We start from the raw sequence: 27,404 nt of genomic DNA, 5'->3' as shown, positions 1-27,404 counted from the left end.
AGATTTTATAAGGATATTGCTCCAAACCAGTTGTTTTTGTCATCATTAACATCTGGGGGAAAAAAATAACAGGCTTTTGCAAATATATGTTCATGTTTTGTAACATCCATAGTCAAGACAATATGCAGGAATGGTTCAATATGCAGAACAGCAGCGTCCTGTGAATAATTTGTGAAAGACTTTATATATTGCAGCCATATCCCATGCATTGATCAAATTGTTTTCAAGAAGTCCCTTGAGTTAGAGTATTGTACTGTACAGCCAATTTAAATGAGTATGTCTGTAGGCCTGTCTGTCTGTCTGTCTGCCTGCCTGCCTGCCTATCTGCCTAGCTATTCCAGGAAGGACTAATGCTGAATATTGCAGCTCAGTTATATAGTTCACGGGAATTATGTCTATTGAAATTAAATTATTATATATATAATTTGTTATGTTTATATTTTTTTAAAAAAAATCATTATATTATGCAAAATCTGGCCTAGTTAGCTACCCAGCATTGTGTAGCTATAGGTTGCACAATGGTCAAAAAAACCCTGTACCTTTGTATAGTACACAAATGTCTGAAATGAGACTTTACATCACATTATATTTAAATTCTCTTCGGGATGGCCCTTTAGCCAAGCGGTTGCTCAGTTGTCACAACTCCACATGATCATTTACGCCTTGATTATTAGCCTCAGAAATGAACAGCATTATTAGTACAAAGACCTGCTCCTGCAATATTGACAGTGCCAATTCCATTTCTCCTCTCAGCTTATACTCTGCAGGCAATAGATGTGTGAAGGGGGAAAAAGGGGGGGGACTGTGGATTCTAGTCCGCCTTAGGCACAAACTCAGGTGGTAACCTTAGGCTAGTCTTTCAGCTCTAGGAAAAAGGCAAGGGCAAACCACTTCCGAAAACATTGCCAAAACTTCAGGGACTTGTCCAGGCAGTTACCTGGTTTTTATGAACCCTGACTTAAGGGCACCCAAAGGGGGGGGGGGACACCAAAGCCAGTTTTGGCTGTTAAAAAATTGTTCTCCATTTTAGCTAAATCATGGAGCAAAGTTCTAAAAGGCTGAAGATGGTAGCTACTGAAGTTCTGATTTCCTTTATACTTGCCATAAAGTAAAACAGAAATACATGGTGCTTCTGTCTTAAGGCATTACCTCTCTTTCTTGCTTTTTTGTCTTTATGGACAGAAGAGAGAACTGTGATACAAGGACAGTCTATCCTTACAAAGAACAATCTATTGCAATAGATGTGGGTTTTCTTCACCTTCCTTGAATTTCCCCATTCTGTGTTGCTTTTAAATACCAAATTCCAAGTCTTTATAATAGGATTATTCTGGGGAAAAGAGAAATGGTGTTTGTATGTGCACATGCACCCAAACTATATACATTGCACACGTTACAGTAGATCCCTGATATAGTTTGGGATTGACAGTGTTTCCAGAAGTGACACTTGTCAAAGACCTCTCCCTTCTAAACTACAGGTAGATTGACTTGCCAACTCTCCTTGAATTTCTCACTAGAACTTCGCTAGTTAGAGCCGTATTCAAGAGATAAACACTTAGAAAAATTAAAGCTCAGAAAGCCTCTAAGCGCATTCTTATCCTGTGAACTGTTTTTCAGTCCCTGAAATGAACTATGCTTGTTGTCTTTTCATAAGTGTCTACACCTGGAAACCCCAAACTGTCCAATTTAAGTGGGGAAGAATGATTTAGTGGTTGCTACTGTTCAAGAAATGGAATTACAAACACTTACTGATCTATTGCACATTGCCCAGAAATCACCCACTAGATCCCAATCTGCTATCTGCCCACCCCAGCTTCAGGCTATTCTCTTCAAAATACCTTGGATTGTGCAGTTTTTCCCAGCTGACTACTGAACAGATGTACTGTACTGGCTTGCACAGATCTTGTTGATTTCAGTTTATCTGAAATAATCTTGACATCTGTTGCTTGGCAGATTTTTTTTTAATATAAAAGAAAACTTCTATATCTTGTGGATGGAAATTCAATACTTTTTCCCATTTGCAACCCATGCTTGTTTCCTCCATGTCCAGATACTACGCTTTTGCTTTTCAAACTTTCGCTTTTTCGAGATCTCATCATCAATATGGGCTCATTTGCATAGTAAAATACTTGTACATTAATTCACAGGTTTAGCATTTTAGTGGCCTAGTAGCTTAATGTTTAGTTATCCTGTATTTTAATATCTTTTGTACTGCAGAGTTTAGCCATTTAATAATTTAGCTTTTGAGTCTTTTAGTATTAAAGATTTTCTTCATTTAGTAACGGTTTTCTATTTTAATTTGATCTCGTTTTAATTTGCATAACCCACTTAGAGATTTTCCTTTCTCCTTAGGAGCTTAGTAATTTCTTAGAAAACTGTAAAAATTGAAAGTAAATATATATCCACATCTCCATCTCACACATCAGTAATATCACCATAACGATTTCTTATTTACCTGTAAGTACTGTACATTATATAACTAAAGAGAAACTATACATCCTCATTTAGTCCTTCTTCAATTTTGAATCATTTCCTAAAGATTCTCAGACATATACCATTCCTGTCACACTTAGCAACCAATTTTCAGTTCCATATTTAAACAAAACATTCAAAGCCTATTCACTTTATTGCATGCTTTCTCTAATTTTTTCTTAGTGACTTGCTAAAGAGCAGAAAGAATGTCTGCACATCTCTGCCTGACATAAAACCACTCTGCATTTCCCAAATATTGTTCAGGAATATTTTTATACCCTTAATGATCACAACTCAGCCAAATATCTTCCCAGGGACATGTTTCCATGGTTGTTGTTTTGCATTTACTTACTACGTTTACTTACTACATACATCCTTTGTGTAGGGTAACTATAACATAGGCATAATCTTCACAAACATGTTAAATAAGTTGCATAGCCACTCTGTCAGCTAATTACAATAATATTGCAATTTTTTTCCTAATTGCACCATCTACATCTGCAGCCTTGCTATTTTTCTGGTGTTGCAACATGTATGTTTTCCTCTTCATCAATAGTTTCAATACTTTTGTTCTTAAGTAAGTCTCTAAATCAGACATGTCAAACACAAGGCCCAGGGGCCAGATCCGGCCCACGAAGTGGTTTCATGCGGCCCACGAAGCCATCCTGGAAACAGTGAGGGAACGGCCCCCACTGCCTTGGCCCTGGCCCAGAGACCCTCCTTCTGCCAGAGACCCTCAGATCTGTCCCACTCCTGCCCAGGGCCCCATAGGCACCCTTGATGCCAACGATGTAGAGCTGGCCATGCCCACCCAATAGGCCATACACACTTTAGCCACGCCCACCCAGTAGGCCACGCCCACCCTGGCCATACCCACCCAGCCCCCTGAGGGCAACCGCAATGCTGATGCGGCCCTCAATGAAATTGAGTTTGACACCCCTGCTCTAAATACTCCTTCCAACATTTCCTTATCCAAGTTTTATCCCAAATTATATCATCATGTTTCTTCCATTCCATTCACTGTCTTTGTTTAGCCCTCTTCACACACATTCAGAACCATGTTTATTCCTTACAATTTCATTCTGCCATTTTTTCCTTTTTTAATTTTAGCCATTTATTTGTTCTCTTTCACTATTCTTTACATTTTTTTCTTTTTTCTCAGGCTATACATTATACATTTCATGATGTTTTATATGCATTTTTCTAATCCACTAATCATCCTTTTTCATACATCAGATGAGTACAACTCTACATGCTTCTGTGGTTGTGGCATCAGCAGGAACTTATTACTTTTATTTGAATTAAAAAAGCAGTCACACTCTGCTCTCTCTCTCTCTCTCTCTCTCTCTCTCTCTCTCTCTCTCTGTGTGTGTGTGTGTGTGTGTGTGTGTGTGTGTGTTATGTGTCTGTGTGAGAGAGAGACAGACAGACAGAGAGACTTTGGGTAGGAATTGTAATAAATGCCACAGTGCTGTTTTAATCAAAGTTATTCCCTTAGCCATCCTTATGGACAACGCTGTTGGTACAACTTTGTAGCATTTTTTTCATTCTGTTCCAAGCAGCTTTCCATCATCTTTTCTTATGACCACTTAACATTCTCTAATTCTTTTAAAGAATGCTGTCTTTAATTGTGATTTTTCATAATAAACAATCTAATCAATCATGTTTTCAGAGTTATATCCTTGTGTGTGTGTGTGTGTGTGTGTGTGTGTGTGTGTGTGTTGTTAAAAAACAGATGTCCTTGTTTCAAGGAGATACTCTCCAACTAGACAGGAAGTTGTGTCATGGCAAGTGGACTTTTTTTCTTTGTTGGAAATGTTTCGCTGCTTATCCAAGTAGCTTCTTCAGTCTGAGCAGATTGACTAGGGAAACCCCATATATGTCCTCCAAGGTGGTTTCATTTCTCACCTAATCTGAATAGGGTTGTTAGGTGAGTAAGCAGAGAATCATTAAAGGATCCTTTGCTCTAAATCCTTCTCTTAATTGGGTTAAGTGTGACCTTCCTAATGAACCTGTGAAGTGGTGTTGAGTTTCCTGCAAGAGCAGCATAAAAAGGTTACCCATTCCTATTAGATGCTGAATATATCTTTCTAATATTATTTATTCTTTCTGCAATTTTAAATTCAAGAAGCCATATCAAGAAGCCAATTATCTAGTCTTTCCAAATTCTTTCCCCATATTTATATATTTTCATTGAGAAATAGTCTACTTAATATTGGCATGAAATAAGCAGATACAATGATGTAAAATTCTTGACAAGAACCATGTTGTAAGCCCAGAAACACAGCCCATACCATGCTTTACTATATCACAGTGCGGTATAAATAATTGTTACCAAATCATACACACTTATTTGAAGACTATATCGAGCAACATGTATGATAGAAAACCTAATATCTAAAACATATATTGCCTTACTAATGTTGAGGCTACTCCCATGATGAATTGGTAACTCTGTGGGCAGGTTAATTCTTTGAGGTGATGCCATGTAATTACATATATATCTTCCAGTACATATATCTTAAAATATTTGTGAGGAAATTTCTTACAAGTGTGACTAATACCATTGGCTTAGGTAGGCAAAATGCTGATGGAGATTTTGCAAGCTTTCCCATGGATTTCTGCCAGTGCACCTGAATAATTTCAACCTAAAAACTCCTACCAGTTGAGAAACCAGGTAACTAATGAGCTGATATCACCCACAGCGTTTCATTGAATGATGTTCATACAGATGTTAGCAAATATTGAATTACTGAATCTGGAGCTACCTGAATGTAGATTTGAATGAATGGGAAACTGCTTTAAAATAAATTCATCTGAGGTTTTGCCTTGCTTTGTTTGCAGTTTTTTTAAAAAAAAACACCCAGTAGTTTCTATTTTTTAAACCAGGATTTTATGTTTTGTTTCATCATACCCATTTAATAACACACCATTGTAATATCCACTCAGTTACATCTGAGCTGCCTACTGGCTAAAAATGCAAATTGTGCTTGATGAAAAGACCATCGTGAACAAGGGCATGATATCCTGAAAGGAGAGAGTGGATGTGATAGTCTAAATTTAAAGTATTAAAGGGGCAGTAGCAGTGGAATGGTAGAATATTCCCATCCAATCTGTTAATTTCTGATCATTGGGTGAAGATAAGCAACCACAGAGCAGTTTGAGACCTGTATGGCTAAATCACTATCTCCTATTATGTTTATACATAGACACCATTACATGGTAAGCAAGCTGCTACCCTATGGTTTATTTTGAACTACCGCTCCCATAGTCTCTTCCCAAATTAGCTGGGTCTGGTAAAATTAAAATCCAAAACATAGACAGCAGCTGGCCTGACCCTGCACCGCAGCCTGACCCTGCTGCCAGCGTCAATTTCCCATTGTCCTGCGCGCTCCCACAGGGAGGGCCTCCTCAGGATACCGCCGGTCAAGGATTGTCGGCTGGCAGTCCCCAAGGGGAGGGCATTCTCTGTGGGCACGCCTGCCCTATGGAACCAATTGCCAACGGAACTCCGGATTGCCCCTGACCTTTGTTCGTTTCGCCGGGACCTAAAAACCTGGCTCTTTGAGCTATCAGGCCTGGACTGAGGGGTTTTAATGATTTTAAATTGGGATTTTAATTCTTGGGGCCATATTTAATTTAATTTTATTTTAACTTAATTTTATACTGTATTGTTTTTAAATTTTGCCCTGTAAACCGCCCTGAGTCCTTCGGGAATAGGGCGGTATACAAACTGAATGAATAAATAATAAATAAATAAATATATAGAATGAGGCCCCAAAGCGGCACATTGGTGGAAGTACAGGTTAAAACTCCGGGCCTTCATGTTCAGGCAACACTGTTTATTACATTTTCTCTTTGATCTGCTGGATACTGATTAGTACTGAAGTGTTTAGTTATTTGATGGGTTTTAATTGTTAGCCTTATTGTACCTTTCCCAAGCAAATGCTGTCTGAAAGTGCTGAACTTTTTAAGTCCCGTGACTTTACAATAACTTATTTCACTCGCTATTAGGTTTTATTTTAGAGCTAACCACTAGGGGCCAGTTTAAAGAAATGTTTCTTTAGAGTTTTTAACTAAAGCAAAATGTCAAGAGACGTGATGATCCAGGTTCTGCTATTCTGCGATTGTGACCTTTCCTGGACCAAGAAGCCCTTGAGACTGTAGCTCATGCCCTTGTTACCCTCTTGTTAAACTATACTACAGTACTTTAAACATCCTTGAAAAATAACCCAGAAGTAGCAGCTAGCATAAAAGGTGGTTCTTATCTGTGAACAGATAAGCAACCTTTGCTGTGGGATCTGAACAAATTGCCAGCAAAATTCCAGGCCAAGTTCAAGTTGCTGGTTTTTATCCATAAAACTTACACCGTACTGCTTGCATCTCCACTACCTTTTAAACTATCTACTTGCACAAGGGAATCTTTGTGAGTCCTCGCTTCCTGAGAGAGGGAGCTGGATGCCTAGAGAATGACACTTTCCCAAAGACCCCTCCCTGCTGATATATGGGAAGGCTGCCAAAATAGTATTCTTCTGAGTGGGCTTTGGGGAAGAAAGTCGAGTAGTGAATTTCAATATTATATTGAATGTCTATGTCTGTGGAGGTTCTCAACCATCCAGGTAACGTTTATCTCAAAGGTGCTTTTTCCAAAAGGCAACTGGACTTTCTTCAGGTTTTTTTTTCCTTTGAAAATGTTTCTCTTGTCATCCAAGAAGCTTCTTCAGAGAACTGAAGATGCTTCTAGGATGAGCAGTGAAACATTTTCAAATGAAAAAAAAGCCCAAAAAAGTCCAGTTGCCTTTTGGGAAAAGCACTTTTGAGACACACAATTGGCTTGTTAGAATCGTGTGAGGCACATTCATGATTTCAAACAAGCAATGTGGAGGACACCAGATTGGGGGATGTTGCTCCTGACCATATGTGTAATTTTTAATTTTTTGATCCCATTATTATCTCCACTACTGAGATTAATCTATCTATTCTCCTCAGGGCACTGAATCTGGTTCTCTGACAGTCCTATGTCAACACAAATCACTACACAGTAGTTTCTCTCCGGGCCTCACAAAGTGACCCTTGGAAATTATTTTGGGACAAAAGATTCTCCATTTTAAAAAGATGTTCTTTTAAATGGGCCTCCGTGCTTAGAGATATATACTTGCCAGTTGCAAAAAAAAGACAGAAAAAAAGCCTGCCTATTGAAAAGGTTTGCTAGCTGAATAGCCACTAGAACAGGGGTCAGCAACCTGAAACAGTGAAAGAGCCACTCGGAACCGGTTCCCTCACAAAAGGATAAACTGGGAGCCGCAAAAAATGTGTGTGCATGCGCGCATGTGCAGAACAGGGTTTGACTGAAGAGTGGAGCCAAGGCGAGATATGCACCTACCCTGCATATTTGAATTGATTGGTTGAACTTTTTTAGTCCCACTTTTCTTTTTTTTTTTTTTTTTTGGACTGCACATAGCAGAAGACTGGGAGCCGCAGGAGACAGCTGAAAGAGCCGCATGCGGCTCCGGAGCCGCAGGTTGCAGACCTGTGCACTAGAACAATAAATGCAAAAGGCTATAAAATGAGCAATGTACACTACGTGGCTGGAATTTAAAGAGCAAGATGAATGGAGGCAGGATGTCGTATGATCAAAGGGAATGTATTGAACTGCTTATACCTGTTCTTTAAGATAAAATGAGTGCTTTAGTGCAACCTTGAAATGGGGATGTAGAATAAATTCCTACTAGAGTAACTAGACCAAACAAGAAACGATGACTGATGAATTCAGCAACCAGGAAAAGTAGTGATATTTTTAAGTAATAATACAACGTGGGGATTTTCTTGTGCCATTTCCCCAAATCATTTGAAGGGAAATACCGGATTAGCTAACCTTGTGTCAGGTCCATTAGATAAACTCTCCAACTGTTCTTGACTGAAGTAGGTAGAGCTGGGAGTAAAAGCAGATGGTCTTTATTTAAGATTTTGTGTAATGGCTTACTCTCAAGTTTTTTTAAAAAAATATATATAAAAGCATTGATTTAACGGGATAACAAGCAAAAGTTTCACAGTTTTATCTTTTCACAGGCAACTTCATCCCAATAGGAAATGCTTTCAGCCAAACACCATCAGCCGGACTACACTCGGTAAGAAGTAGTATTTTACCTCCTTTCTGCAGAAAAAAAAATATTAAACTTTACAAAAATAATCTTCAAAGATTACCACTGAACAAAAGCTTTCTTCCACTTGCCTTCAATTACAAAGACTTCCCTCCAGAAAAGCTGTCTGCTTTCCATAATAACAAAACCAAAGAATGAACGATACAATATTCTCTCTCCCTGTAATTCATTTTAATTAGGTAAACCGTGATGGCAAATTCTCCATCTAAAACAAAATACAGACTTGTGGAGCATATGTCAGAGAGAAAAACTTTAAGAGCTCAAACTGACATGTTAACTGCAAGTTTGAGATGAGAAGAAAATTTAATTTTTGCCAATTTATAAAACTTAAGCAGGATTGCTTTTGTTGTTGTTAGTGTTTGGGGAGACCATAAGAAGACTGACAAAAAGAGAGAGAAACATTCATTTTTTTATTTTCAACAGGTTATTGCAGGGGTCTTCAAACTTGACCCTTTTGTGGACTTCAACTCCCAGAATTCCTCAGCCAGCCTGCCTGCCTGAGGAATTCTGGGAGTTGAAGTCCACAAGTCTTAAAAGGACCAAGTTTGAAGACCCCTGGGTTATTGGGTCATGTTCAGATTTTTAGGTTTCCTTTGTTGGATTTTCTCAGCTGAAAAGCAAGGAAAATTTGGAGGTTCTTTGAAAATGCTGGAAAACTTCATTATCTTCTATTACATACTATTGGCTAGGCCAGGGGTAGGCAACCTCGGCTGTTTGATGACTCATGGACTTCAACTCCCAGAATTCCTGAGCCAGCATAGCTGGCTCAGGAATTCTGGGAGTTGAAGTCCATGAGTCATAAAAGAGCCGAGGTTGCCTACCCCTGGGCTAGGCTCATCCAAGCTTTCAAAAAATGCTTCAATTTCGTATGGATTCAGCACTTGTAGCAATCTTAAATAACCATGGGAAGAGGTTTGACTGGAAGAAGTCTGACAGCTGTCTCCCTGATCCATCAGTTTTTCTTAGATTGCCATTTCCTGTTTTGCAGTCTCTTGTCCCTCAAGACTTGATTGGAGATTTTTAAAATTAGCAGGTTTAAACTACAACTAGCTAGTCTTTCAGCTATAGATAGGTGGGTGCAAAAAAAGACAAGATGATTGTCACAAACATGGTACGTAAGCATGCTAGTAATTTAAAATTACTACCTTGGTTTGGGCATTAAAAATAAAATGGGGAATGGAAAAGAAAAACTTTAAAAAAATAATTTTTAAAGAAGTATCTGTCTGTGGTTTAAACCTGGCTTCTCTAGAAGAGAGCTTAATAAAAGAGGTGCAGGTGGCAAATGGTAAAAGAAAACACAACAACCAACCCAGCAGGAAGGAAATAAAAACTTGAATTTGTATATAAACATCCCTATTCCAATTTTTGGCATTTTGGGGGGAAGGGGGTATGAAAACAGGAAAGATGGCAGTTGCAGCAGTTTGATCAAAGCCCTAGTTGGGTATAAAATAATTTAAATTGATTTACAACTTAGAGCACTTTATAATGCATGTTTGATTGTCTTTTCAAGTGGGGCAGCCTTATAATTAAGTCTCCCCTGGATGTTGGCTGCTGTAATATTCCTTTGCAAACTAGAAATACCATAGATACTATGTGGTAGTTAATTTTCTTGTATATCTCTGCTTATCCTTGACTTTACCCTTCACATAATTCTTTGTATAAATAAATGGTTGTAGCTGAAAATCAGTATGTACACATGCAATGTTTAATTGGCTTTCTGGAATCCTGGATTAAAGCATGGTTTAGATTTATAAACTGGGGTTCTTTGGGGTGAAATTGCTCTGCATTGAGCTACAGTGGTCCACAAAATTGTACAGCAACAGTTCTCACTGGATACATCAGTGCAGGAATCCATTACGCTATTTATTACTTTTTTCTTTTTAATTGAAGTGGTCTGATTTTTCTTCTAATAGTATGCAAATTAACATCTTTTAAAGTCAAAAGGATGTTTTCTGATTAAAGAAAAACGGATTGAAATAATTGTACAGCCTGACTAATTTTAACTGTTGAATTATTTAATCTGTTTTTCAATTCATCTTTTTTAAAAAATGAAATTCCTATAGGCTTTGTTACAGCAGCTGTGTTTGCATTTCATGTACGTATGTTTGTACATTACAGATTTCAATAAAGTACAGTCTGGCACAGCTTTTCCTCTAGGCAGATTATAGATTCCCATGCTCATTAAATCTTTGAAAGACTGTAATCAAATAAGGATCACAATTATCTAAAAACTCAGGAAAGCAGCAGCAGTACCCCTTATAATAATTTAATGATTCATGTTATATAATAAGACCAGAGTTTTGTATATATATATATATATACACATACATGCACATATATACACACCTCTTGCTTTCTAGCCTGATGCCTTAACCCAGGGGTCTTCAAATGTGGCCCTTTTATGACTTGTGGACTTCAACTCCCAGAATTCCTCAGCCAGCGTGCCTGGCTGAGGAATTCTGGGAATTGAAGTCCACAAGTCATAAAAGGACGAAGTTTGAAAACCTCTGCCTTAACCACTAGACCAAACTGGTTTTCATTTTTTTTCAAACTTTTAGAATAGGGATAGCGTCAGAAGCAAGGGAAAATCAATGTTGGATGCATTTCTCCATCTTTACAAGCACGAGTATTCTGAGCAGAATACTGTTTAGGAAACGCCACATTCCACAGTATTTTGTATCAAATCTCTTTTTCTCATAACCTGGATCTTTTTTCCACTGCGCAGTCTAGCATGAAATATAACCTTAATCAATTCAGCTGACTCTCATGTCAAGTTATTTCATTAACTCCAGAGGTGATAATGAGTATATTCATATGACAAGCTAAGCCATGTTGAGAACTAATCATGGTAACCCTCTTATCCATCACTTTGGAATCAGATGGCATGGCAAACTCTGGCTTGCTGGTTTATCCACAGTGTAGCTTTTACTCCAAACCAGGGGTTTTCAAACTTGGCCCTTTTATGACTTGTGGACTTCAACTCCCAGAATTCTGGGAGTTGAAGTCCACAAGTCATAAAAGGGCCAAGTTTGAAGACCCCTGCTCCAAACAGTTTGGTTGCTGTGCAACAGAGAAGCTCCAGACATAGCTACTTTAAGCCCCTTTTTTTGGTCGGGATTATATCCTAAGGGGTAATGCCTTAGCTAAATTTAAGCACTTTTAGATATATTAACTGATGCCATTTTATACTCTTGAAGCAAAGAGAATTTTAGTGGTCAGTAATAACTAGTCCCAATAAATGGGCAGCTCTGAGTTCCCATGGTCCAAGCTAAGATCACCAGGTGAGTTATTTACATATAGTTCACATCAGACTGCACAAGGTATGTTGTGCAAACACATTCAATAATAAGCATAGGTGGAATTGCACATTACTATCTCAGATTGAGTTCAGCCCTTCCTTGCCCCAATAATGTTGTGTTTAGTAAATGCCCCCAAGAAAGGAGAAGGAACAATTTAACATCAGCAATTACAGCTAGCTCCATCTGGACCTTCACACACACTTTTTGCCATCTCCAAACCAGAAAAAAAACCAAACTTATTTTAGAATAAGTTCAAAATGTACAATATTGCCATTTTTGTGTTTTTAAACTCTTAAATCAGGATAATAAAGGAAAAGAAAGAGAGGATGGGAGTAGCTGATTTTGTAGCGTTTGATTTTTTTTATACTGAAGTAAATTGAATGCCTTACTTTGATTTTTCTCCCTAAAAATTGCCACATAATTACCTTCTCATCACATTGTACATGTACTGATACGCAGAGTTTTATGGGCTTGCCCATTAGTGGTGAAACTTTTCTCATTAGAGTTAGGGGAAAAAGCAGTTATGAGAATGGGTTTCCATATTTTTTGCCCCTTCTGAAATTAAGAGAATTTCTTACTCAAAAACCGAGAAAGATTGAACTTGGCAAGATCCAGGTAGTTCTCAACTTACAACCACAACTGGGACCAGAATTTCTGTTGTACGTTGGTGCAGTCATAAATCAAGTTATCACATGACCAGACCCAATTTTATGACCATTGTCACTGTGGTTTTTAAACAAATTGCTACAGTTGTTAAACTGATCTGGCTTCCCTAACTGACGTGCCTTCTCAGAAATTGGCTGGAAAGTCACAAATTGCAATCACATGCCTGCAAGACTGCAACCAAGACTATAAATGCAAGGCATTTGCTAAGCACCCAAATTGTGATTACATGACTGTGGGGGAGGTGTGATAGTCATATCTTTGAGGATGGGTTGTGCATTGTCTTTGTTTGAGGCTGTCATATTTTTATATCAGTGTTAAACTGATCATAAGCCAAAGACTAAGCGTATGTGCAGATTAATTATATTCAACTCCATCCATGCCTATAAAATATTTTTCCTGTCAGAGTGTTTATCACAGAATGCATCAGAATGATACAAAACTCTGTATACAGTACTGTAATATGAGAAGCAAACAACACTTACAACAGTTTGGGGTAAAGCAGCAAAATACCAGCATGTGTATAAGAAAAATTACCAATAAGGAATTTGCAAAAGAAACCTATTTTGCTTTAATGGAGTTTATTTCATAGGTTTGTACAACGTACCATAATTTGTTTTAACAATTGGCTGATTTAAAAGATTGGGAAATAAAAATATCAATTACCTATCATGATATCCATTACAATGGAAACTTTTGTGCAGCATTGTAGTAACATACAGGTTAGCATCTCAGTGAAAACTATGTAATGCTGAAATATCTTTTTGTTGTTTTTTGTTTACATTTAAGTGTAGACCCAAGATTTTCCCCCAAAATAAATCTTCCAGATGTGTTGGACTTCAGCTCTGGTAATTCCCAACTGAAGGAAATGTTGATTTGAATCTGGATATCTTCTACTAAACCGCTTTTTGTTCAGAATAATTTCCTATTTCCTACACTCTCCCAAAATGTTGCAAAGTACTTAGAGGCTATTTTTGCAGTGCGTGACAATTTCATACAAATTTCTCCCCAAAGCCAAAAGAAAGATGTTTATTTATTTATTTCTGCAAGCTCTTGATTTTAAGGGCTTCCCTTGCATAAAACCACAAAATGTGAAAATGGCACGCACCAGCCTGCTGCATCCATTCAGATTGGATTATAGTTTTCACCCAATTCTAACAAAAGTAACTTTAAAAATATATAGATGTTATAACTATTAGTTCATTTCCTATCCTAGGGAGAACAGATCCCTTGCCATTGGTGACGGTGGATGGGGCTTATGAGCATTGAAGTCCAGAGGGCTTCAGGTTGCCGATCCCTGTACATTGGACAAATGTATGAAAGGTTAAATGTGTGAAGCAAAGCTTCACATGAGATCCAAGATAAAGGGAATTCTGATCAAAATAGCTCAAGATAAAATGGCCCATATTCACAATGGCATGCAAATCTACATGTCTTTTATATCCTCCAATGCAAGATTATGTCTGTGATTTGAGGCAGATTTTAATCCATTATAATGGTGTCCACGCTTCTTTCTGAGTACATTGTTGGGCAGAAAAGCACATATTCCTTTAAGAGGAAGCCCTTTGGAGCCACATTTTAATAACCCTTTAACACAACATCTGGGTGCATTCAAAATATCCCAGGGCATGCTGAAGCTTTAAATCTGTTATTTCCTAAAGCTTACCTCAGCTCATTGTTATTTGATGGAGCTTTTTTAAGAGCTCATAGCTATCATCTTTTTAAAAGAATTATAATGAGAATAGCAGTAATAATCATCACATTGACTCATCCCAGAATAACAAGAGTCACTCCTTCCCTTTGGGTAAAATTCACTGCCTCTGCAATGTTGCTTTTCTACAAATATTTGTATTATGGAAAGTGCAAAGAAGAGGCACTAACTTTTCTTGTCATGGCGGCTTGGAGATGATAATGTGGTAAATCAGATGGTTCTGTGGTCTAGGGCTGTTGTAGATGTATTAGTGACAAATCTGTGTGTTTACACCCAAAACCAGTTTTTGTTTAGAAATGAAGAAGGAGTAGTTGTGGAGCAGACATTGTGTAACTTTTTCCTATTGTTTCCAATACAAGAACCTAGCTGAGGGTGTTTATTTGCCATGTTTATAGGCCATCCACTCTAGGAGGCATACAGGCTAAAAACATAAAAAACGCTTTTCAAACAACAATCAAAACAATAAAAAAGGATAATAAATAGCTGAACAGGGAAACAAGAAACACTAAATCAACAAAACAAGCACATAGTGTTCTAGCCTAATGTCTGGAGGATGAACTGGTTCTTTGAGACTCATCTGAAAGAGGGCAGGATCAGGGCTATTCTGGTTTCTGGGTGGATGTGATACCACCAGGCAGACATCATGTCAGAGGGAGCACATCTCCTGGTTCCATCTGAAGCATGCCGATTCTGTCAAATCTTACAGCAAAAAGATGGTTCCTTAAATAACAGGGTCTTGTGCCATGAAAGGCTTTATAGATTGTGATCATTAATTGATTTGGTGGAAATTAGTGACAAGGCGGGGAAACTGTAAGTAGGATGCTGTTAATACTCTTGACCCCATTTACATGCGTAGGTTGAATACAGATATTATCTAAACTAAAATATTATGTTTTAGTAATTTGTCAATATTAAATACTTTTTTTTATAGAACACTAATTTTACAACTTCATCATATGCCAGAGGAGATGCTAATTCAATCTCTGTCCAGGAAACAGTAAGTGCTTTTTCACTTTATCGCATTGTGCAATATATTGATTTTTCAGTTGTTAAGTTTATACACTGTAATTCATTATCCTAAATTGCTCTTAGACATATATTGGCCCAGATCAATCCAAACCAAGATGATATATTTCCTTACATATTTTAGGCCATTGTATCATTGATTATTTTGTCAACACAAAGAAGCAAATGTCACTTTTTAAAAACTTTAGCAAACACATCCTGTAGCTTGTAGTGAACATTTATGGAAGTGTACTAATGTTGGTTGTTATGTCACCAAATAGTTTTTAACATTTTAAAAGAAGTTTTATCAGATTATACTAAGTTGTATAACTGTGCTATAAAAATAGTGATCCACATTTCCAAATTGATTGTATTGACTGATACCCAAAATATCCATTCTTAAATGAAAGAAAACTTGGTCTTGAAGGGAGCAAAAATCTTTCACATTTATCCATTAGAAATAATGGGAAATGTTGTGTTACTTGGCATTTCATAAAAGGAGTTCATAGTATTTTTTTTCAAAAGGCTGATGCTCTTATTTTATATAAATAATTGAGAATAAGTGTCAAATCATTATTTATTTATTTATTTATTTATTTTTATTTATTTTATTTCCATTTATATCCCGCCCTTCTCCGAAGACTCAGGGCAGCTTACAAGCTTAGCAGTAGCCTTCATTCTATGTATATGCCTGCTTATTAGGGCTTTCACACACACCCCAAGCGGCATTATTACAAAGTCAGCTTATTGCCCCCAACAATCTGGGTCCTCATTTTACCTACCTCGGAAGGATGGAAATGTCTTGTAAGCCCTGATGGGTGGAGACTGAATTTTTGTTGGAACACCTATTCATTTTTGTTGCAAGCACTTTGTTAGATTTTCTGAGCACTTAATCTTTAAATGAATCCAAGTTTTCAGGGATGTGGTAACTGCATATCTCTGCATAAGGGATAACTCTGATGATTTATGTACAAGCTGACCCACTGGTGATCTTACAGTGAGTTTTATAGAGTGGGGGGTTTGCTTTTAGTTGCTTCTCAGACAGATGTGACTTGCTGGAAGTGGCTTAATAAAGAAAAAACATACACATTAGTTTAAGATCGTGGCTACCTTTTTTAAAAAAAAAACTTTAATTAGTGCTTGTTTAAATTGAGCTAAGATACCTAAAGGCACTAAGAGATGCAAGCATTCATATTTGCAATTGCTTTAAGTCATTATAATCAATTTCTAAAGTAACAAGTATGCTCTGTAAGTAAACTATATATGATATTACATTAAAAATCATCATTTAATACTTATTTTGTTAAAATCTAATTTTTCTGAATTATTTACACTTACAGTAGAAGAGAATATATGATGCTCAGAGTTGAACTGTGGAGTCCTTGGTGCTCTCTCAGTTTGGTGGTTTGCTTGCAGATGTTTAATTACCCATCTAGGTAACTTCTTCATCAGTGATAATATCTAGTAATGGAGCATCTAGATGCAAGCAAACAAATAAGCTCGTAGAGCACCAAAGATTTATTCATTTAAAGTTAATTAGGATCAATTGTTCGTTGATCTTTTTACCAATAATTCATAGCATCTTACATACTAAATGTATTTAAAAAGTAGTTCACGTTCTGGTCATTTAGCCTAAATGTAGAATGAACACTGAGTCCCTGGTCTCTCTTATTAGAAGGTTGAGGATTAATCAGAATTTTGACGAATTCCCTGCTCATGAATTTGATAGAAAAATAAGCCATCTAGAGTCACCTTTGGTGAAATGGGTAGCAAATATAAATAATAATATATAGTATAGTATAGTATAGTATAGTATAGTATAGTATAGTATAGTATAGTATAGTATAGTATAGTATAGTACAATATAGTAATTGCAAAAGAAGAATTAGTCTTCCTGGTTTAAGGTAATTGCCTGAATTACTGGGGCCTGTCCTTTGAAAGTATTAGTAAACATCACATGGTCAGCCACCCAATCATTAATTTTATTTTATCATGCAAGCTAGCTATAACTGAAGAATATTGTGAGAATACTTCATACACCACTCTGAATCCTAATATGGTTTGCTTAGTTTTGGTTTATTGTGTATACTTTGCCTTATTTATTTATTTATTTATTTATTTATTTATTTATTTATTTATTTATTTGATTTATAAGATTTATAAGTGCAACTCTAGGTGGCTTATTGGGCAGCATACAGCATAAGCACGCAATTTTTATTTTATTTATTTTTTTTAAAAAACCCATATAACGACAAACATTTTATACATTCAGAATATAAAATTATAAACCATTGTTTTCCTTAGGGCAAATCCAGCCATTTGTAGTCATGCAGTAAACTTTTATTAAATAAATGATAGCTTGGCTGAATGAGAATCCAATGCTTTGTCTAGTGTGCTTTCATTTTGGTAGAAGAGACAAATAATGTTTTCCCCACTCACTGTGTGGCTACTTTTCTTCGGCTACAAGCCAGTGGGCAGCACCAAAAATCAATACTGGGCATGAATGAGGAGAAAAGACCCCAAATGCAATTCAGGAAACTTTACCTGCTCTTTCAATTTTTTTTAGAAGACAAGTAAGCCATACATAATGTTTCCATCCTAAGCATATCTTCTGTGAAGGAACTCTGTTCACTTGAATGTGATAAAGCAGTATTTCACCGTAATTATTTTAATAATTTAATATTTTTTTTAAAAAAAGGAAGGGAGTGATAAATTATTGCCAGGGGAAAATGACAGGTAGGTTGTGCAGTGGATATGCATAAGAGGGGGATAGTAGTCTACAGTGCAGAATAGATCCCCTAAAATAGTAGAGTATTGGAAGGCCAATAGTGTAGAATAAAAAGATCCCTTGTACAGAAAATGATCTGCTATAAAGGCACATTCAAAATGAATCGATGCAGAAATTCATTACAGCCTAGCAGTTCATGAATTTCATGGGATTTTCTTGCCAGTATGTTCTTTCATTGTGTACTTCCATAACAGCCAGCTCACAAATAAAGCAGGTTCTGAAAGGGCTGTTAACAATTCTAAGAAACAAAAAAAAAATCTATCAAACTTTATTTGCTTATAAAACTAACAGCTGCTGCAGTTTCAGAGAGCTTTTTTTTCCTTTTCATGAAAGCTAATCTTACTGCCTTTAATGTTCTTAACTCTTTCTAGAATCCCACAACCCCTTTATCTGGCTTCTCCTGCTGCGTTCCCACCAGCCCTAAAACCTGAGACAGACTGAGTTTTTCCCCAAGTCTCACTTGGGTTGCAGCAACTTCTCTATTGGAGGAAATGAATGTTGCCCTTTTGTTTCTGTGGTAGAGTTGTGATAAAGCTGTGGTGGTGTTATCTCTCTTTTAGGTAGTGGCTCTTTATGACTACACAGCACATCGATCAGATGAGCTAACCATCCACTGCAATGACATTATCCAAGTGTTGTACAAAGATAATGATAACTGGTGGTTTGGCAGTCTGGCGAATGGACAGCAAGGCTATTTTCCAGCCAGTTATGTGGTTGGAGAAAGTATGTATAATGATTTTACCTAGTATGTGATACCTGGGGGGCTTAAGTATCTGAAATCTGCTATTCTATGACTTAATGCATTGCAATACACATTACATATCAAAACTAAAGTAGAACTAAATGTATCAATAATCTGAAAATAAAATATATTGACCAAGAAAAAGGAATACACCACAGTGAACTAGATACCACCAACTTGATTTATTTGTTCTAACTGAGGGTTCGTTCTGTGTTCCTTCTAATTGAAACTGCTCATGGAAAGCATGTACCCCCATGGGTATTGATTTTGTCTAAAACCTGGAGACAGCATATATAATCTGCTTGTTTAAAAAAGAATCAAAGATCTCAAGCACCTTCAGCGGAGAGCTTCGTCTTTTCCCCCCTTCCATAACAGAAAATAATTGGACTCTGTGGCCCTGTATGATACTCTGAAAACTGTACTTAACTTTGAGGTGTATTTGCTATCTAAAACAAAAGCAACCATATGTTGTTCTTCTTCTCATTTTCTGTTAATTAAATCAGTAGTTTAATTATATAAATATTTTATATGATAAATTTAATTTAAGCAATTTAATAGGTATTTTCATTGATTGCATAATTTATTGTCTTTCTTCATCAAGGGGAAGGAGCACAAAGATATGCAGAAAACAGGACAGCAACTGTCTCCGACCACAAAAACTAGCTTCTTAATCTCTACAATATTAGAACATTTTACTTTTAACCAAATGCGAGCGAGCAAGTTGATCACAAGGGCAGACAGCAGTCTGTCCCTCTACAATCTTCATGTCTTCCCTTGCAGAGGCCTTGTATCTTTGAGAATCGTGCCCACTGATGTTAGAATTAATTTCCACAGCAGAGGGCACCCTATGCAAAAGTCCACCTATGAAACATCCATTTATAAATTTGTAGTAAGTGACAGTCATAAACATCAGTTTTTTTCAATTATTTCCCAACACAAGGATGTTATATTTATCTGAAAACCTATAATAAGTCCACAGCTAGGAGCCAAGGCAATTCATTTTCATCATATTTTGCAGTTTCCCTTTCAAATATTTCAGTATTGATCCTGAGTTGTGTATAGAGACAGTGAGCATTTTGTGTATCATCTATACACATACACAAACATCCAGCCATCCAACATACCTCTTGGGGTATCAAATAAATCAATAGTGGAGGGCTAATTTGAAAATGCTATCGATCAAATAAATAACCATTTGCATTAAATGAGTTATGGTTCCTTTTCAGCACAATATGAACAACAGCAATCTAAAGTATTAGCAGAAGAATCTACTCTTCAATCCAATGAATTTGTAAAAGTAACATCACCAGCTGTGCCTGAGGTAACTATTTGGGCGAAAGGTATGAGCCATACCTCACAAGATGGGATTGTATTTTCCATTTCTTGTGGTAACAGGTTAATTACCAAGTGCATGCAGTGTGTGTTAATTTTAATGTATGGACTTGCTTGGATTCAGCCATTCTCCAGAAATACAAGCCCAGAAGTTATTATGTTCACAAAATACATTCCATATATGTTGGAAAATCTTCCACATGATAGAAAAAGAAGACATTTAACTGACTTTAATTATCACTACAAATTATATGGCTTGGTTATTTAATAAACATGCCATAAAAGATAATATGAAGATTCTATGTTTCCTTCATAGTATTTGGCCACAATTCAGACTACCATGCAGTTACTGTCTTCTTCATTGTGGATTATAAGGCAGTTACTACGTGCAGCTAAAAGACCAAGAGACTCTTAACATTTTTTTAAAAAGTAACCAAATTTTCAATAGTCCTTACAACAGGGAAAGACATAATCCTGTTTTTTAAAAAAATAAATCTCTGTATTTTAATTTAAGGGCTACTTCTATAAAATCCAAATAGCAATTTATTTTCTCTGACTGAAATACTAAAATGCACGCACTCTCAGGAATAACTTTTTAAAATGGCTATATTGCTTCAGCCATTGTGATTTAACATTGCAGTAATTTTAGTTTAGCAAACCGAGCATCACTATCTCTCTTGAAATTGCCAATTAGTTGGTAAGGCTGAATCAAAATAGTTCTACCCATTAAATGAAATTTAACCAATATAATTTCTGAAGAAGGAAATAAAAGCTGCCCCCACAGATGGGATGGGGCATTTTCTAACCTGCATCCCTTCTTCTGACTTAGTTTAAAAGGGAATCATCTGTTTGTTTGACTTGGGCTTTGTCTTCCTAAATGACTAGATGGCTATATACACACACACTACTATACTATATACACACACACTACAGCAGTTCTTTTTTTCCCCCATTCAGTTGTGTCCTATTCTTTGAGACTGCTTTGACAAATCCCTGCAGTTTTCTTGAGAAGATTTTTTAGGAGTGGTTTGCCATTGCCTCCTTACATGGGCTGAGAAAAAGTGACTGACCCAAGGTCACCCAGCAGGATTTGTGACTAGGCCAAGACTAGAATTCAGTCTCCAGTCTCTAGCATGGTGTCTTAACCACTACATCAAACTTGCTCTGTAGTAGTTGTTGTAGTAATTAAATTTATTGTTCTAACCCCTAGATTATGATGTAATGCAGCAGTAGTGGTAACAGTATATTTATTATGTACTTAAAGGTAAAGGTAAAGGTTCCCCCGCACATGCGTGCTAGTCGTTTCCGACTCTAGGGGCCGGTGCTCATCTCTGTTTCAAAGCCGAACAGCCAGCGCTTGTCCGAGGACATCTCCGTGGTCATGTGGCCGGCATGACTAGACGCCAAAGGCGCACGGAACGCTGTTACCTTCCCACCGTAGTGGTCCCTATTTTTCTACTTGCATTTTTACGTGCTTTCGAACTGCTAGGTTGGCAGAAGCTGGGACGAGTAACAGGCGCTCACTCTGTTACGCGGCACTCGGGATTCGACCCGCCAAACTGCCGACCTTCTGATCGACAAGCTCAGCGTCCTAACCCACTGAGCCACCGCGTCCCTATATTATGTACTTGTAAGTACACAAACAACAACAGTTAAAAAAATTAAACAGATCCTTTATGCTAGATAAAACAGTTTACTGGAACAACCTCAGTAACTAAAATGGAAAAAAAATCTCAGTTAAGAATAATGGATATTCATTCTTCTTAACTGAGATTTTTTCCATTTTAGTTACTGAGGTTGTTCCAGTAAACTTAGTTTTATCTAGCATAAAGGATCTGTTTAATTTTTTTTAACTGTGTGTGTGTGTGTGTGTACATACATATATACACATATACATATATATACACATACATATACATACACACACATATGAATTAAAAGATTTTGCATTAATAGTCTCACATGAGCTCCTTCAAACCAATACTAAAGAATTCATGTAGTTGGTATATTATTTGAATTCCATACTTTCAATAAAGTGTACAGTAATTTATTGTAGTCAGACTGAATTGTTGATCTGGCTAACTATGAATATAGAAGTGAAGTATTATGGTCGCAATCCATAATGCCCTCTAATATGTTAGTTTAGGGACATTTTGAAACCTGGAGGAGTTTATGAAACCTGGAGGAGTTTATGAAGCAGTTAGAATATCACATGAGAAACTGCTATTTAAGAAAAACACCCAAATAGAAAAGTCCCTTGGGTACACCTAGAGGAGCATACTCTGGATTGTAAAAAAAGTAAAAGACAAGTGTTTTGGAAAATAACATTTTTATATAGTGTGGGCAGCATTTTGTCATTTCTTTCTAGAATCCTTTTTACGTTGCATATGATAAAGACTTTTGTTCTAACCAGGAGATGGAGAGAATGATCTTATCTTAGAAATGCAAGCTAAATGTCAAAAATATTCATGGAAACTGTGTCTTACTATGATTCTTTTCTTGTCATTATATGAACTAAGATCTCTCAAGCCCAACATTAGATTCTTTGAACTATAGTTGTTTATTTTCTGCCAAATAAACTAATAGAACGAAGTCATTTAAAACTGATTTTTCCTTCTTTAGGTGTTTAGAGAGAGCTGTTGTTAAGACCATTTATTTTCTGCCTTTCTAATAAATATAAACAAAAGACTAATATATCCAGAAAGCTCTCTAAAGAAGAATTTTTAAAAGTTTGAGTGGCATTAATATGTTTTCCTAAACTACTCTTACCCCAGGCTGATTTTTCATTAGAAATAATAACCAAGAATTGCAATTAGCATCTTTTGTCACATCTAAAAACATATTTAGGTGCTTAAAAAGACATGATAATTTAAATAGCCAATAACTTTTAAATCATACATCTCTTCCCTCGGAAATATTGTTGTTTTCTTATATTTGGTTTCCAATGGTATTGGTAATCTCTATTTAAGTCTCATCCAGACTTAGTTTAATACTTTTGAGTGTGATTTTTTTTTTCTAAGCACACCTGAACATTTCAAAGGGTTTTAAAGCAGAGGACTGTTTCCTTGTTTTAAACCACATATTGTGAGAATTTCTTGGGTGACAGACCTTACACATAAAGTGAGGTATATTCTCTCCTCATTCAGGAAGCCCGTGGGTTTGTCACCACACACGTGTTGGCTCTATTTTCTCCCACCCTCCCTCCCTTGCTTTACTGATTAAAGTTTTCCTCTTGCAGATGCTAGCAGATACTAGCAAGTTGGGAGACCAAAGATTTATTTCAGTGAATGACACAGACTACCTGGCTGAACAGTAAGGCACCAATAGTACAACATAGATTGTTAAATAGCTTGGAAGAAGCTGAAAATCGTGGTGTTTCTCATTGCAGTCACCCAGAAATAATGAACTAAATTGGTATAAATTATCTTGAAAAGACTTCGGAGAAATTACTGAGGAACTATAAAACTGCAATAAATGTGTTGCTTTACAGTAGTTGTTTATATTCCAAAGATATTACAATAAGGTACATTGTCTTATGGCACCATGATTGCTAAAAAGCCATGCTTCTGTTTTTCCTTACTTTTGTTGGCTCCTAATGGATCTAGCTATTTTGTTAGATACATTAGGTGGAAAATAGACTATGGCATGTAATTGCATGACCAGGCTGATATTTTATATAGGATCAATATTATGAGTTGAAGCCAAAAAAAGTGAAACAGTCAGTAATCCAGGCAGGATAACATATCCACTTGCTTTACAGAAAAGTATGGGGGAAAGTATGTAGAGTAAATGGCACTTGCACTCTTCTCATTTTGCCTGGGTTATAAATGCTTTTCTAGAGATATTCACTGATGCCCTGTTTTCCAAGCTTTTTTTCTTTTTAATCCATCATGTAATAATGCTGAAAAAACAGCGGCCTGCATATCATAATAGTACACAACCAAGGTTAAATTCTATTATCCATCTGTTATCTATTGTGGGGAATTTGGCAAGCAATCCAGAGCTATGTATGAAAATGCCAAACTGTTGGTATCAGATGTTCTTTCAGAGAGCAGAAATTGAGAATGGGCCTCGGTTTTCTATAAAATTCATGGTCAGCTTTAGACACGTGTTTTTCTGCCTTTGTCTTGGGTGTGTTCCAGCATCAGAAGATCAGTCTTTAGGTGGGACAATATTGAAAGAAGGATAGTTTGCCTACTATAGAAGAATGGGTGTTTAAAGTTTCGAATCTTGCAGAAATGTCCAAGATTTCTGCTTATTTGAAAGATCATTCACAGGAAAGATATATTTCAGTTTGGAGGAGATGGATAAATTATATTCAGAACAAATATGGGACTAAAAAGTTCCATTTAGCTTATGAGTAGATTTTAGTGGGATATTGTTATTGGTACTTTGTTTGTAGTTATGTTAAAGGGGAGTTAAAGCATATTATAAATTTGGTTAATTGTATATTATGCATAATTTTTATTTAGAATATGATTATTGTAACTATAATCCTGTATTTAGCTCTGGGAAGTGGGGGGAAGTGGGCGGGTTTGGATTGGGGGGGATTTGGGGATATATTGTAAAACTTGGTTTTTGTAAAACTCTTTAATAAAAAAAAGATCAGTCTTTAGTAGTAATGGGTATGAATGGAACAGGTCAGTAATTAGATAAAGAACCTAGTTTAACTGGGACTTTAAATCTCCAACTGCACCTGTTATCCTATATTTCTTGCAGAATTACCTGTGGACAAACACAGAAGGGCATGGATACAGAGGAACAAGAATATAAGACAAATGATCGCATCCCATGCAGTGATGTTGAGGATGAGCCTAAGAAAAACAGGAAGAAAAGAAAGAAAGGGATGGTGAAAAGCACTAGTAGAAAGGGAACATCAGATGATGGCTTCCTGTTGAATTATCCAGCAGTATAGTGTCCATCATGTTTGTGGCTGTGAGTTTCATGGCTTAAAAGTACATGGAAAATAATGGAATTATTGCTTGTTTTGAAATGATGATCCCATTTATTTGAAAACTTGAAATATTGTTCAATATATAGGTTTATTCTAAACCAATTTAGAGTTATCATGATTTGGGGAGGCCAAGGAACTAAGAAGAAAAATATGTTCTGAAAATTCCAGTAAAACGTAACCAGAGTTAAAATTTTAACAATGACTAGGTTTAAACCAATTTGCTGTCTAAAGTAATGAAATTTCCAGAATTTTATTGACGCTCTTCAGGTCACTGAAACAAAGCAGTCCAGTTTGCTAAAAGTTGAAGAACACCATGATGGGTAAAGACATGAGTTTAAAATTCCTTATAGTCTACGAATAAAAATCAACCAGCTTAATTGCGATAGAAACACTATATTCTAGAAGTCTTGTTTTGATACACTGTTCATAAAAGAATGCAATATTAAATGCTTGTGTCTGATTGTGATGGAGTTTAATCTTAAAATAATCAGCTCAATGCGTGATTTTATTATTCCTGCTATACACTTAAATAAGATTAGCCACTGCAACCGCCTCTCGTACTGAAGTGGTTTTGAAGAAAACGAATTACAAGAAAACTATATTGTAAAAGGGAGTATGTATCTCTACCAAGAGTTGGTAACTTTTTGTTTGTTAACTTTAAAAAATAAATAAAATTGATATATATATATATATATTGATATATATTTTTTTAATGTGAACAAATTTGCAAAATTCATGTTATAAATTTGTAAAGGCATTTTTTTCCTGCTTTTAAAGCCCCATTGACTGTTTTTTCTACTCTTTAGAAAAATAATTTGACATCTGTATATGAGTGAGATATGTTTTTAGGCAGCGCATGTTTATGTTCAGGTGTAACTGTTTTCAAATTAAAAAGCATTAAGTTGTGAATGGTGCATTAGTGATGATTTCCGGTAACTTTATTTATTATTCTCTTGTGTATTTATGTTGACTACTGATGCTCACATTATTTATACCATGTTAGGAAATTCTGCCCTCTTCCTTTCTGAAGCAATAAATAACATAAAATTAGAAACTCCTTTTTTAGTAGTCATGGCATTTGATTCCATTAAAAAAAAAGAAGTGAGAATAACCAAGTTGACCACTGATGTGTAAAATAGCACCCAGATGCGCAGGATTAAATTTCAAATATTATAGAATCATCCCTCATGTTGGAACAGACATAAAACGTAAAAATATTGAATACCTATTTACCTGAAACGAAGACAACCCTGAATTTAAAACAATCCCCATTCCACAAAACAAGTGCAGACAGGAATATATATATATTATTTATTAGTTTTACAGTATATACCACCCATCTCAGGGTTGAAGTATATATACAGTATGTATGCACGTTCATTTGCAATAATGGCACATGCACCATTTATAGGTTAAGAATGAAGAGTTGCATGACACACACACACACAAACAGCAATCTCATGCAGTTCCTCATCCTTATTAAATGTGTAACTTAACTGCAAATGAATGGCATACCTGTATATTGTGACTCTACCTGCCAGAACCCATACTAAAAAACTCATCAGGACTAAACAATGTATATTGAATATTACATGAATGTGTATTAATTGAATTAAAAATAGCTAAATAAAGTGCCTATAAATGAAGTTTCCCAATAAAAAATAACCCATCTGCATATACTGTATCAGCTATTATCACACACAAACTATTGTATACAGAAACACACTGCATACAAATGCGTATCTTCTCTCCCTTTCTCCCTCCCACCACGAAGAAAATGTATGAACTCTGGAGAAGAGGTAAGTGGTCAAGGAAGGAAGGAAAAAAGCGAGAAGCCCTGTGATACAAAGGGTCAAATTTACCAGGCAGATAGCCCTTCCAAGTAACAGTTAATACACTGTCTTACCTTTAATACCAGTACTCATTCTAATTTATTTGTTTCACAGCAAATGTTAAATGACACTGCTTATTAATAGCTCCCTATGAGATAAAATATATGTGTTTTAAAAAGCATGTTTTTAAATGTGTAAGAAGATAATAGGTCAGTCTAGATATAACCTCAGCATGCTGATATGTTTTATCAGGCTAGGCTGTAGATCAGGGGGGGTCTTCAAACTTGGCCCTTTTATGACTTGTGGACTTCAACTCCCAGAATTCCTCAGCCAGCGTGCCTGGCTGAGGAATTCTGGGAGTTGAAGTCCACAAGTCATAAAAGGGCCAAGTTTGAAGACCCCTGATGTAGATGATGAATAGCCAAAACATCTTTGTCTAGAACAGCAA

General features: G+C 36.3%; 1 protein-coding gene across 3 annotated transcripts in view; it reads left to right on the top strand.

The window, feature by feature from the left end:
- The window catches only part of AHI1 (Abelson helper integration site 1), a 79,970-nt gene extending 53,921 nt beyond the window's left edge, over positions 1 to 26,049 (top strand). For 2 of the 3 annotated variants that reach the window (XM_081346718.1, XM_081346719.1), the window contains exons 20-25: positions 8,539 to 8,597; positions 15,235 to 15,300; positions 18,657 to 18,819; positions 20,065 to 20,159; positions 23,409 to 23,482; positions 24,890 to 26,049. In XM_081346718.1, the coding sequence (XP_081202844.1) occupies positions 8,539 to 8,597; positions 15,235 to 15,300; positions 18,657 to 18,819; positions 20,065 to 20,159; positions 23,409 to 23,482; positions 24,890 to 25,085 (653 nt within the window). In that variant the 3' untranslated portion in view covers positions 25,086 to 26,049. Of the gene's footprint in view, positions 1 to 8,538; positions 8,598 to 15,234; positions 15,301 to 18,656; positions 18,820 to 19,439; positions 19,728 to 20,064; positions 20,160 to 23,408; positions 23,483 to 24,889 lie in introns of those variants that run through there. The other variant, XR_014028790.1, reaches the window with a different exon arrangement.
- Positions 26,050 to 27,404: the final 1,355 nt, after the last annotated feature.

This window comes from Vipera berus (genome assembly GCF_964194415.1).
Source record: "Vipera berus genome assembly, chromosome: 1".
Taxonomy (NCBI): Eukaryota; Metazoa; Chordata; class Lepidosauria; order Squamata; family Viperidae; genus Vipera; species Vipera berus.
This window is presented reverse-complemented; position numbering and strand designations above follow the sequence as displayed.